The sequence below is a fragment of the Choloepus didactylus genome, chromosome 15, assembly GCF_015220235.1.
Source record: "Choloepus didactylus isolate mChoDid1 chromosome 15, mChoDid1.pri, whole genome shotgun sequence".
Lineage (NCBI taxonomy): Eukaryota > Metazoa > Chordata > Mammalia > Pilosa > Megalonychidae > Choloepus > Choloepus didactylus.
The window spans coordinates 69,663,407-69,676,301 of NC_051321.1; the positions used below are offsets into that span (position 1 = coordinate 69,663,407).

A 12,895-nucleotide genomic window follows, 5' to 3' on the forward strand; every position below is an offset into this window, starting at 1 on the left:
AGCTATTTGCAAATATCACAGAATTTCCTCAACAAAATAAAGAAAATCTATAAAAAGCTCCAGCTACAAAACTGTAAAACATAATGTCTATCTAGAAAATCCAATGGAACCTACAAAAGGTATTAAAACTAAGTGAGTTTAGCAATTTTATTTCTATATAATAGTAACAAACAATAAATTGAAATTTTACTAGTTTTTTATTTCATATTATTTTTAACTTCATCGATAAATTAAAAACACCACACAAACAGCAAAATAACACCATATTTTAAATAAATCAAAGCAAATGATTAAGAAAAACAAACAACCTAAAGTAACTACTCTTCCTCAGCATTCCATTCCTATCTTGTATTAATGTGGTATCTTCAATGCAGTTAAAATTACAAGAAAATTGAAATTGAAAAACATCATTACAATACTGTCAAAAAAAAAAAAAATACTCAGGGACAAACCTGACAAAAAAACCACTTTAAAAACCACAAAACTGCTGACAGAAATTAAAGAAAACCTAAATGAATGGATACCTTGTTAGTGGGCTGGAAGGGTCAATATTTTTCAGATGTCAATTTTCCCCAGATCGACCTGTAGATTGTGCAATCCCAACAAAAACCTCAGCAGGTTTTTAATAGAAATTGACAACCTGATTCTGAAATTCCTGTGGAATTTCAAAGGACCTAGAATAGGCACAACAACTTTGAAGACAACAACAAATTTGGAGGGTTAAAAGAGCCTAATTTCAAGACTTATTATAAAGCCACAGTAACCAAAAGTGTGGTATAGGCATACAGATAGAATCCAGAAATAAGGCCACACTTACACATGGACAGCTGATTTCTGACAAAGGTGCAAAGACAATTTCAGTGGATAAAAGACAGTGTTCTTAACAAATGGTACTGGTACAGCTGGATACCTCTATGTAAAAAAAAAAAAAAAAAATGAACTTCAATCCATACCTCATACCATATACTTATATCAACTCAAAATGGATCACAGACCTAAATGCAAAACTTGAAACTATTAAAACTCCTAGAAGAAAATGTAAGAGAAAACCTTAGTGACCTTGGTTTAGACAATGGTTTCTTAGATAAGCACCAAAAAAGAAGAAACTTACAAACTTAACTTCTTCAAAATTAAGAACTTCTGCTATTCAAAACACAGTTAAAAGAATGAAAACATAGTGATGCATTCACCACCACAACCGGTTTGAAAACATTCTCATTGCTCCAAAAAAAAAAACAAAAAAAAAAAAAGAATGAAAACAGACCACAAACTGGGAAAAAATATTTCCCCATGACATATCTGAAAAAGGACTTGTATCCTGAATATGCAATGACCTCTCCCAACTTACTAAGAACACAAACAACTCAATTTTAAACAATGGCTAAAAGATAGGAACATCTTTTGAGTAGACAATGAGTAAAATATATAAAGTATATAAAACAACACTTTATAAAGTTGTCAGGTACGTTATATATGAATTTTATATAGGAGAATTTTCCAATCTTTTTTGAGTCCAGTCCAATCTCTAGCCAATTTTCTAGAGGAAAGAGTAAATTACGAACATTAGGTTTTATTGTCATGTGTTTCTTTTCCTTAAAAAAAATTGCAGACGGAAAGTTTACTGGAGCTATATAAGTGGATAAAATAAACCACTTGAATTATAGCCTCCTTTTTGCACTACTTAAAATGGAGAAACAGCTTAAATGCCCAATAGGAGAGAATGGCTAAGAATACTAATTTGATATATTATAGTATTATTATTTAAATGAGAAATATGTATACCACCAAAACATGGACACATTTCTATGCAACATTAAGCAGGAAGGGAAAGAAATTCAAGGTAGTATTCATTCACTGATGACAATATATAAGTTGCATGAATCTCTGTACTCTATTATTTTTTGCTAACATCTAAGTATACATACTAAGGGTCATACTGATCAAAGGAACACCAGAAGAAGTAATTTTTTCATTGTATTAAGTTCAAAAATTGCCGAGAAGCCCAAATGAGAGTTCTTTTGAGTTTCATACGTTATTACTGAGGTACAATATCTATTTGAGTAAAGGAAAACTAATGTCAGGATAGTTTATTTACACAAATAAATTTCAATGAGTTCACACATGAATAAAGCCTTTACTAGTTTCATAAATATACATTTGACTTGTCTTCTATATATCATTTATTATACACGTGCCCCATTATGTTTTAATTATAAGAGTCAAGATCTCACTGTAAAAAGAGTAATAAAGTTTAAGGGCAAGGGCCTGTACAATTCATTTTTTGTTTGTTTGTTTGTATTTACATTCAGGTCTGTTCTATGGGTGAAAAATCCAAGATATGTTTGAATATGTAAGGTAGGAAATGAGGGGACATCAATATGATGTGCTTTCATTGCTTGGAAAATTTGGCAATGTTACAATCCTTTTAGCAGAGGTGTATTAGGGTCATCTATATACTCAAGTCCAGTCACATTTACCAGGAATATTAAAGAAATTCTGCCTCGAGATGCCAAGATTTCCTTAAAGATTTGCTTCATAGCTCTTTCACTTCTTGGGGGTTTTTATAAGAGTGCTGGGGGAAAGTGTCTATAAACGGTATGTAAAATTTCATGTAAATGTGTGTACCTGTATTTTCTGACCCAGGATTCACACATTTCATCAGATTCTCAAACAACTTCATGACCCCAAAGGAGGTTGAGAATTGCTGCTTTTTATCTTATAGGGTACTTTTCCATCTCAGCACAGTAAGAAGATCCCAGTTTATAACTGCTAAGTATAACAAGGCATTTCTTCTACAGAAGTTAAGGTTCACAGTTTTATGGCTATCACAACTCTTGCTTCATCTCTGAAATAAAAGCAGGAATTGGAATCTATTTGCCCTATGAAAGATACTGCTTGTCAGTATAAAAAGTAGAAAAGGTTAGCGTCTCTCTAACCAAAGAAGCCCAAGGTTCACCAGCAACAACCTGGGCTAGCTAGGTGATACAAAGCTTTCTTTTTTCAAGTCTTGTACTGTCTCAACTTTTTTGTAATAATTAAAAGCTGTACCTAGTTTTCACATTTTACTACCTTAGCAAAACACAAAACAGCCAATGTAATTATCTCCTTGCCAAAGTCCTGGCTTTCAGTACCTCAAAATAAAACTCATTTTAAGATGTCAATGGAAACAGCATTATACAAAGGACAAAGTAGTCATCTTCCTAGGTAGTCTATGATAAATCTATAAGAAGTATTTGCCACTAGCTACCTAAAACACTTGCAGGACATAAAGCACAATGTTCCCAAAACCAAACTGACATGACTTTTAAATGTAAGGGATAAAATTTGTTTCCCACAGAAATAAAAAGGTAAAATTTGAATTCCAAATTTAAGATTCTGAAATTACATTCTCAGGATAAAAATCAAAGTTAAAGAAAAATCACCGAACAGCTATTTAAATTTCAAATGAAGGCAAAATATATTCAAGGTTGTTCAGTTGCAGCTTCCTGGATATTTCCTGCTTAAGGTATCCACTTTCTCCGCAGTAACCTAATCAAGAATATCTCTTAAAAATGTTTTTTTAAACTAGCTTTCAATGTTCCTGTTTTTTAGAATGAATTTTTCATCTGACTATCTTAGGAAAAGACTATCCTCATTCATAAACTGCATCTAAACCTAAAAGAGGAAATACCTTTCTTTCCATAACCTTAAGAAATGAGCAAAACGTGGATGAAAGAACACTGCTGCCACGTCTTTTCCCTTCCCCCACTCACGTAGTGGCTTTTTTCATCCCTTCAGAGTGCATTCCAAACGGCAAGTCCAAGAGCCGCAGCTCTTGGAAAAACCAGAAACAATTAAGTTGAAACTGGCATGTCTCTTTGGTCTTTTGGATCAATTCCTAAAAGGGGATATATTATCTTCATCCCTTAAAGAAAACAGTGCAAAATTCCAAAGACCTTCTTTACTCAATTCGAACGCATAAGGTGTTAGTATCTAAAAATTGAACGGTATTTCATTAATCCAGTTACTTAGGAAAAATAGGTAGTCTCGTACTTATGCTACCATCCTTCCTCCCTTTTAAAACATACACCTGGGAACCAGTCCTGTAAACCAACTCAAAATTCAAAAGTTGAAAACCCTCCGCCTAAAAAGAGAGAGAAGCTCGTGCCTATTAAAAAAATATATATATATGGGGAAGGAAGGAAGAAGACTTGCTTTCCCAATGACTGGGTGATCTGACAGCAAACTTCCTCTGCGCGAAGCAGCGCTAAACTCGCCGCCCCAGGCTACGTCTGGCTGCCGAGGCTGCAGCGCGGCGCGCGACAGATGAGCGAAGCCTGAACTTCTCTTGGGGAGGTCCACTTCCCACACCCGATGACTCTTCGATGGGGCAAAAAAATTCCTGGAATGCTTCAGTGTCAATACTAAGCTTTATAATCCGCTATTGCCACAAGCTAACTATCTGCTGCTGTGGAGGCCCCAAAACCACGCCGTCCTCGCGTTTCCCTCAGCTTTGGAGGAGGACCAGGTGTGAGAAGAACTCGGAAAATTCAACAGGGTGATTCCTTCCCGGGAAGGAACATTCAAGAAAGTCTGGTCCCTGGGGCGGGGACTGAGGCTGCTGCAGCCCCAAAAGGCCGAGGAACAGGCGGAGGTGGGCAGAGGAGCACCGAAGAAAGGGACAGGAGGGCCGGGGGTCGCGAGGCGCAGAGCGAGCGGCCGAGTCTCCAGAGGAGAAAAGTGCCGAGACTGCTGTAGTGAACCGGAGAACCCCCCGCCCCAAGCCATCCCAACAGAGCGGGGAGGGACCGGACCGCCACTACCGCCCGAGAGGAGCCACGTCTGCCCAAGGGCCTCAGCTTCAGTCCCCAAGGTCGGGGAAGCGTCTCACCTGGGAAGTGGGACAACGAGGCGGCGCGTTCTTCAGTCCCCTGTTGCCAGTGCTCGGGTCAGGTACCCACTCCCTTCCCTTAGCCCGCTGGCGGCGCAACTGGGCAGCAGAGGGAGCCAGTTAGCCCTTTTATAACCTCCAGGCCGGGCTCGCTACGTGCGCTCGATCACACCAGCGCCCCGCCGACTGCGCAGGCGCTAAGGCCGGCCTCCCCACCGCCGCCTCCAGCCGCGGCGCACACCAGCTCCCCAGCCAGCCCACGGATTCTGAGGCGGAGACTGGCAGGCGAGCCTGGGATGTAGGGCGCCTGCGCAGGGTTCTCGCCACGCCACCGTGGTAACCCTAGGTTTCCCCGCTCCCTTTCTTCAGGTGAGTTATTGCCTTCCTGTCAGCATCAGTGTCAGGCTCAAGCAACTAAATATTTTAAAAATGAGGAGAAACATGGAAGCGTAGGAAATAAAGCAGAAAGGAGACCGGTGGAAAACAGTACAGTGCATTCGATCTTGGCACCTCAATCGTCTCGACTCTAAAGCTTTTTTGCTTTTACTAATCTCGCTCTCACACTTCCACGATCATTTTAAAGGAACCTTGCTCTAACTGCCCTCTTTGTACTTTATCAATTTATAATGGACTGCCGGCTCGAAATCAGATTATTTGAGTTCAAATCCTGGCTTACAACATTAGGCCTCAGCACCTCTCTGTAGCTCAGTTTTACTCATCTGTAAAATGGGAATGGCAGTAGCATCTACCGGATCGTTGTGAGAATTAAATTATATAATATATGTAAATTATATGTAAAATATATGTAAATTAAATTATATAATAAATGTAAAGCGCTTAGCTCATGCCTAGCACACACAAAGGACTCGGTAAAGAATAACTTCTGTGGTTGTGATAATGAGTAATTATCCAGCATTGTATCGGTCTCAGTCTAACATTTGCCTCAGTCATTATATACCTAAAAAAAAAAAAAAAAGGAAACTTCAGTATCAGGGAGCAGACAACGAAGGAGATAATTTTTCACTTGTCAGTGCTTTTGTGAAATCTGTAAAAGATATTTTAACTGCAATCTTTAAACTGCTAAATCTTTCCCTACTGATTTCCCCTCCATGGCTCTTCCCCATGTCTACTGGTGTTGGAGTGATTAGCAGGCATTTTTGAAATCTAGCTAAGGGAAAGTTGAGTTAGGGATACATTTGGTTTGAATTTAGTAGGATATGTTTTTATAATTCATAATTACTTCCATGTATAGTTAAGATATTGCCAGCTGTCCCAGTGTAGAAATGGCTTCTAAGATTATTCTACCATCCATTGTACAGACCCACCCAGCATTGTAAAACAAAGGTCTAGGGCCAGATGTCATAGCTATTTAAAGGTGTCCTATATTCTAGCTTGTGAAATATGTGGATAGAGGAGTTGAAATGTAGGGAGCCTGAAGCTAATCTGTAGGAAATTCTTCTAATTATTGGATGTACAAAATTTTAAACAAAAAATTTAGTGCTTATCTCTGCTTAGACAAAAAAAAAAAAATCCTCCCTCAGAAAATTTAACATGGATGTCCACAACAAACTAGAGTGTCATCAGTTTAAAGAACCCTGATGTGCCCTGAACTATTTTAGCTATTTTAATTAACTATTTTAATTCCCAAATTTGACAACAATCCTAAAACTTTACATATTATCAATGAGTTGTTAAGATGAAAAATGTCTCTACCCTATCTTTATCAATAATATAAAATTTTATTCAACCATATTAAAGGAAAAAGTGAAATTATCTATCTTCTCTAGAGAAAAGTATTGCAAAATTATTGTCTTATGAGACAACCAAAGAGTGTGAAGCCTAAAAAAACATAAGGAAACAAAAGTAAATACAGAGGTGTGTCAGGCAGTTAAGTAATAAAATTATTGTGTTCTTTTTCTGGATTTTATGTTTGTAGCATTTGTCAATATTTTTATATTTGGCTGCCCTCTCCCCCCAAAAATATACATATAACCACCCAACTTGATTATTCCTGCTTGGTTAGAATGAAGGTGAGAGATATCTTGGACAGCAGAAAAAGAATGACATGACTTCCCTCAGAATGGTCAAACATTGGAGCAGAGCTGTTCTAGCCTCACTGTAAACCTCCAAGAAATTTCTTCTAACATCTGAAAAAGTTGAAATTGATCAATCAATAAATATTTTTAAATAAAAATATTAAAGACCCTATATTCCAAAGACTAATTCTTTAGCTATGGTGAAGAGTAACCAGGAGAACTGAATTAAAACTCAATTGATCAGTAACAACTCAACTCAGTTTAATCGGTTAATGACCAATTAAACTCAATGAACAAGTTCCTAAAATGCCGATCAGTGACAACTGTCCATGTTTTTTAAAATTTTATTGAGGTAACATATATACAATATAAAAATTCCTTTTTTTAACCATTTTGAAATGTACAATTCAATGGTGTTAATTACATTCACAATATTATGCTAACATTACTACTATCCATTACCAAAACTTTTTCCTTACTCCAAATAGAAACTGTGCCTGCTAAGCAATAACTCCCTATCCCCCCTCCCTCCAGCCCCTGGTAACCTTACTTTCTGACTCTGTACAGTTGCTTATTTCATGTAAGAGGAGTCACACGGTATTTGTCCAAATGTGTCTGGCTTCTTCTCCACTTTTTAAAGTCAACTAATTAACAATATCCTTACTCTAGTGAACATGCCTCTAAAAATCAGCCAGTCATCAACAGTCTCACCACCAGAGTAATCACGCTTCTACAGCTGATGTCAACCCACTCCCACCAATCTCTGAACCTCAAACTTCTCCAAAATACCATATAAGGTTAGCAGTCTACTTTGCTTTGAGAGACTGTCAAAGCAGTTTTTACATAGAAAATAATAAATAAGCTTTTTATTTCACATTTTGAATGATTTCTTCCTTCAACATTGACCACCTATGTGTCACACAAGAGAGGAAGCCAAAATAGAAGACATAGACCCAGTCATTAGGAAATATTTTAATCAGCCTGCATTCACACATGAAATTCATAATCATTTGAGAGAGTATATAAACTTTAAATTGTGTTGTGAGGATTATAAAATATTAAATACTTTCATTCAGAATTAGAATGAATAAAGTTGAATTTGATGAAATAGGTAATAATGAGTAGGTTTTTCTGCCAGGGATTAAAATGATGAAAGCAATATTTCAGAAATATGCTGCATGAATTAGAAGAGGAAGAAAATAGAGTCTAGATGACTGGAGTAATCCATGATTCAATGAATAAACATTTATTGAACACCTACTGTATTCAAGGCACTGGCTACTGGGCTGTGGAAGATCAAACTTGGACAATTTCTGCCTTTAAGGAGTTTATAATCTTACTGGATAGAGTTAAAACCTGCAGTGTGGTAACAGGAATTCATTCATCCAATATATATTTGCATGCTTCTTATGAGCCATATACCCAGCATATGGGTATATGATTCCCGATCTCTTAGAAGTTAAAATTCTTTGAAGGAAACTAACAACACACACAAATATATTACACATTTTGATAAGTGTGATAAAGGAAAATAACAGGATGCTATGGGAAAGAATAACAGGAGGGACATAATTTAGATTGATAACACAGGGAAAATCTCTCTGAGGAAGAGATATTTAAACTGAGACATCAATTAGACAGATGAACTATGTGAATAAGAGCAATCTAAAGAAAGGGATGAATATGTGGGAGAATCCTATGGCAGGAAAAATCTTGGTGAATTTGAGAAGTTAAAAGAAATTCAGTGTACTTGGTATAATACAGTAAGCAAGGGAGAAACCAGTAGGAGATGAGATGGGGGAAGTATGTGTGAAAAGGCTGTATCATGCAGGGTCTGTATAGTATTGTAACAAGCGCAATGGGAAGGCATTGAAACATTTTAAGCAGTGAATAACATTCTGAGATTCATCTTGAACAAAGGAAAAATGCAGTGTGTGAAAGGCTAGGTTTTCCTATGAATGACATGTTATTAGACATGGGGATGGACCTGGGGACTAGGAGTGATAGGCACTTCCTCCTTGCTTATGAGTGGAGAGGTGAAGGTCATGATACAAGGGATTCTAGAATGTAGCTGAAACTGTGGGTGAGAATTGGGGGAAATTGAAGGAAATGTCTGTACTGGGATAAACAAACCACCTGTATCATGTGGCCTGCCCAAAGGTGTCCACACCCTAATTCCAAGAACTTGTGAGTATGTTACCTTACATGGCAAAAGGACTTCCGTTAAATTAAGGACCTTGAGAAGGGGAGAGCAGCCTAGATTATACAGGTGGGCCCAATCTAATCACATGGGTCCTTTAAAAAAGAGAAACTTTCCCAGCTGTGGTCAGAGAAAGAGCTATGAGGACAGAAGCAGGATCAGAGAGAGGTAATGTTGCTGGCATTGAAAATGGAGGAAGGGGGTGATGAGCTAATGAATGTGAGTGGCCTCTAGAAGGTGAAAAAGGCAAGAAAATGGGTTTTCCCCTAGAGTCTCCAGAAGGGAACACAGCCCCACAGATACTTTGATTTTAGCCCAGTCAGACTACAGACTTACAGTACTGTAAGATAATAAATTTGTTTTGTTTAAGCCACCAAGTTTGTGGTAATTTGTTATATCAGCAATAGGGAACTAATACACTCACTGTGTAACCATGACTGAAACAATGGCTGAAGTCATCAATGTTTCTCAAGGGTCAGTAAACTTCCTAATTTTCTTCCCTAGAGGCGAATGTAGTAATTACGACTGACCTCTTAGACTGGATAAGCATTCTTGAGATCATGGGAATTATCTGAGGAAGAGGGACCCCAGCAAAGAAGAAAGGCCTTCTGTCAGTAAGTAAGATAGGAGCATGAGAACTTAAAATTTTAATATTAAAAGGTATACGAACCCATATTGTACCCTCAAACTGGTAAAGCAGGACATATTAGTTACTTAAGCATTGTGCCATGATTTCTAGCTTGGAAAACTGTCAGAATAGTGGTTATCACCAAACAAAATACAGAAGCTGGGAAAGTTAGAGCTGAATTTATAGAGAAGTTGAAGAGTTTGATTTTGAATCTTTTTGGGTTTGAAATGTCAGGAACCATCGTAGGTTTCAAACACACTATGCCATTAATAATCAATTTGTCATGAAGATTTTCTTCACACAACAAAAATATAAAGGCTAAAATTTTGAAGTGCTATCTACTTGCAGCTCAGATTTTGAATTAATCTTTGATTTCTTTGGATTCAACTCTCAAATTGGATCAACTGTACATTATAGCTTCTCATATCTTTCTGTTGTTGGACAAAAAAGGCTACATCCCTGTGTTAGTCACTAAAGTTATTCAAATATTTCCAGGACTTTTCTCTTTCTAGACAGAAAGGTCTGTACTTATCCATCTTCTTTAAGGTAAGCTGTGGTTAACTAACTTGCTGTGGCCAATGAAACTGACATGTTTAAGATTCAAAGTGTGTTTCTCTGTTCCCTTTCCACTCTTATAGTTACCATGGAAACTCATATCAAGATGAAGTCTTCATCAGTCCTATTCCCTGTGTGCCTACAAAGAGCAGAGCTCCAAATTCTCCCCTGCCTTGATAATCTGTATTGGATGTGTAGCTCGAATGAAAAATAAATGTTAGTTATGTTAAGGCACTTAAAGTTGGGGGTCATTAATAACTGCAGCATTACCTAGAATATCTTAACCTGTATATTGGCTGAGCAAATAAAATCAAACTTTTCCTTTACAAAATCAATTACCAGAATTGTACAATTTATTATATTTTGTACCTGAAATGGACATTGTGGTTTGTCTAACTAGCATTCATCCCTCCCACCACCTTCCAACCTTATTAAGACTCTCTAAACTACCCAGTCTTTTCAGTTTAGGTGTGACTTCTACTTTCACTTAGGATGTAGAAAAACTGCAAAGAATTTTGCTTCCATTCGAACAATGAGAAAAAATGCCATATAATCTACAAAATTATAACCTTCCTTGAGTATATTAAGAAAGCTGAGGCCACAAGGCATCCAAGTAACCTGAATTTCAAGGAAAAATGGGACACACAGCTTAGACCTTTAGCAGAGTATGGGAGAGAGTGGTAACAGCCATACAAATGGGTAAGAAGAAATTAACAAAAAGTTTTAACAAATTGTTCAAGGCCAAGTGTAGCCCAGCATGTCAGCTGGGGGCCTCAGGAACAAGGGTAGGTTGCACTCACTTGCTTCCCCATAGCCTCTACCCAGTGCTCACATGAAAGACTAGGGACAGGGCAGGAGATCATAGAGAACGCCTCAGTGGTGCATCATGAAGGAGGTAATTGGCAGCCAGTAGGAGTTAAACATAAAACCCCTCTTTTTCCCTGGACCCTTTTATCCTATGAAGCAAAAGCCACTAGAAACAGGGCAGCAAACCTTCTCACCTCAAGGGCATAGGCGAAAATATGTTGTAGATGGGGGAAGTATAGAAGAAAAAGCCCTCTATCCTCCAGGGAGAGGCAGGAAACTCTCTTGGACCCAGGATCCTATGCCTATACCAAGCTGAGGATACTGCTGAGGGAGGGGCAGGAGACTCATGCCCAACATATAAGGCATAGTTAGTTGCCACTAGGAGGAGGGGCAGGAATACTGAAAAATCCCACCCCCAAGGTCCAAGCACGCATTATTTACCTAAGACTGAGGCTTGACCAGAACAACAGAGAATTCCCTTTGCCTCCTCTTACCTGAGAGAAGGGCAAGAGAGAGAGAGAGCTCCTCTGTAGCATAAGAATGTGGGGACAATTGAAAGCTGAGGTGGTAGCAAAAACACTGACAAAAACTCACTGGCACCCCAGCCCCCACATGGAGTACAAGGAAACAGCACCCTATTGCTAAAGGAATTTGAAGGCTGTGGCCTACTGAAGGTAATTATAGCAACAACAAAGCCCCAGCTCAGCTCATCTCCTGACTAGTTTGATCCAACCCCCCACCTTAACAACCTGACAGAAGAAGAGGTGTATTCATTGCCAGATGTAAATATTACTTATTTGCTTACCAGATAATATTACTGTTCTACACACAATGACTGGCATTCAATTAAAAAAAAAACTACACACCAAACAAAATAACCCTATTGCCAAGAGATAAAGCAGTCAATAGAAACAGACTTAGAGATGAGCCAGATGTTGGAACTATCAGACGGAGGCTTCAAAATAACTGTGAATTAAATGTTAAAGGATGTAGTGGAAAAAGTGAACAAAATGCATGAACAAATGGGGAATTTCATTAAAGAGATGAAAACTAAAAGAGTCAAATGAAAATGCTAGAGGAAAAAAAATCCCACAATATTCAGAGATGAATAATTCTTTGATGGACTCATCAGTATACTTGAGCTGAGAAAAGAAGGTCAAACAATCTGAAATAATATACAAAAAGAAAAAAAAAAAGTAAAAACAAACATCCAAATAGCATCCCCAAACTGTGGGACAATATCAAACAGTCCTATATAAGAGACCCAGAAGAAGGGAGAGAAATGGTGCTGAATAAATATTTGAAGAGATAATGACAGGGGTTCCAAAAATCACAAAAGACATCGAACTACAGATCCAAGAAACTCACTTTACCTCCCAATCAGGGTGGGCCCCACACCCTGACAAGCCTGATTTACATCACCCAATCAGCGTAATGTGGCATTCTTTCTTGTCATAATGTGACATTCTTTCTTGACACAGTGATTGGTTTAGGGATAGGCACTTAACCCAGAAAACAAACAAACAATTCATAATATTCCTTTGACATCAGAAATGTTTTGGTTAGGAGCTTGGGAAGAGGAATTGTAACCTAAACTGGTCCAAATAGGGTGAAACTATTACTCTGTTTCAGGGCTGAAGGTAGACATGATCTCTGGATAGGAACAAGAAAGCAGAAAGCCCTAAGATCTGGCAGCAGAGAAACTGAGCAAAATCCTAATCAAATGGTATTTGAGGGCTGAAATACAATTGGATGTTTTAGTTATGTAAGACAATAAATTCCTTTATTGTTTAAGCAAA

The 12,895-nt window shown here is 37.9% G+C and overlaps 2 protein-coding genes and 1 long non-coding RNA gene across 6 annotated transcripts in view; 1 reads left to right on the forward strand and 2 right to left on the reverse strand.

The window, feature by feature from the left end:
- P4HA1 (prolyl 4-hydroxylase subunit alpha 1) overlaps positions 1-5,521 on the reverse strand; it is a 99,634-nt gene extending 94,113 nt beyond the window's left edge. For 3 of the 4 annotated variants that reach the window (XM_037803952.1, XM_037803951.1, XM_037803949.1), the window contains exon 1: positions 4,871-5,520. The gene's annotated coding sequence lies outside the window, so the exon portion shown is untranslated. Of the gene's footprint in view, positions 1-4,870 lie in introns of all 4 variants that reach the window. The other variant, XM_037803950.1, reaches the window with a different exon arrangement.
- On the forward strand, positions 4,292-10,615 carry LOC119509999. The gene is made up of 3 exons (XR_005211794.1): positions 4,292-5,239; positions 9,611-9,720; positions 10,373-10,615. It is a non-coding gene; the product is annotated as an uncharacterized LOC119509999 (long non-coding RNA).
- Positions 5,806-12,895, reverse strand: part of ECD (ecdysoneless cell cycle regulator) — a 73,128-nt gene continuing 66,038 nt past the window's right edge. The window contains exon 15 of the mRNA XM_037803943.1: positions 5,806-5,828. Coding sequence (XP_037659871.1) covers positions 5,821-5,828 — 8 coding nt within the window. The 3' untranslated portion in view covers positions 5,806-5,820. The remainder of the gene's footprint in view (positions 5,829-12,895) is intronic.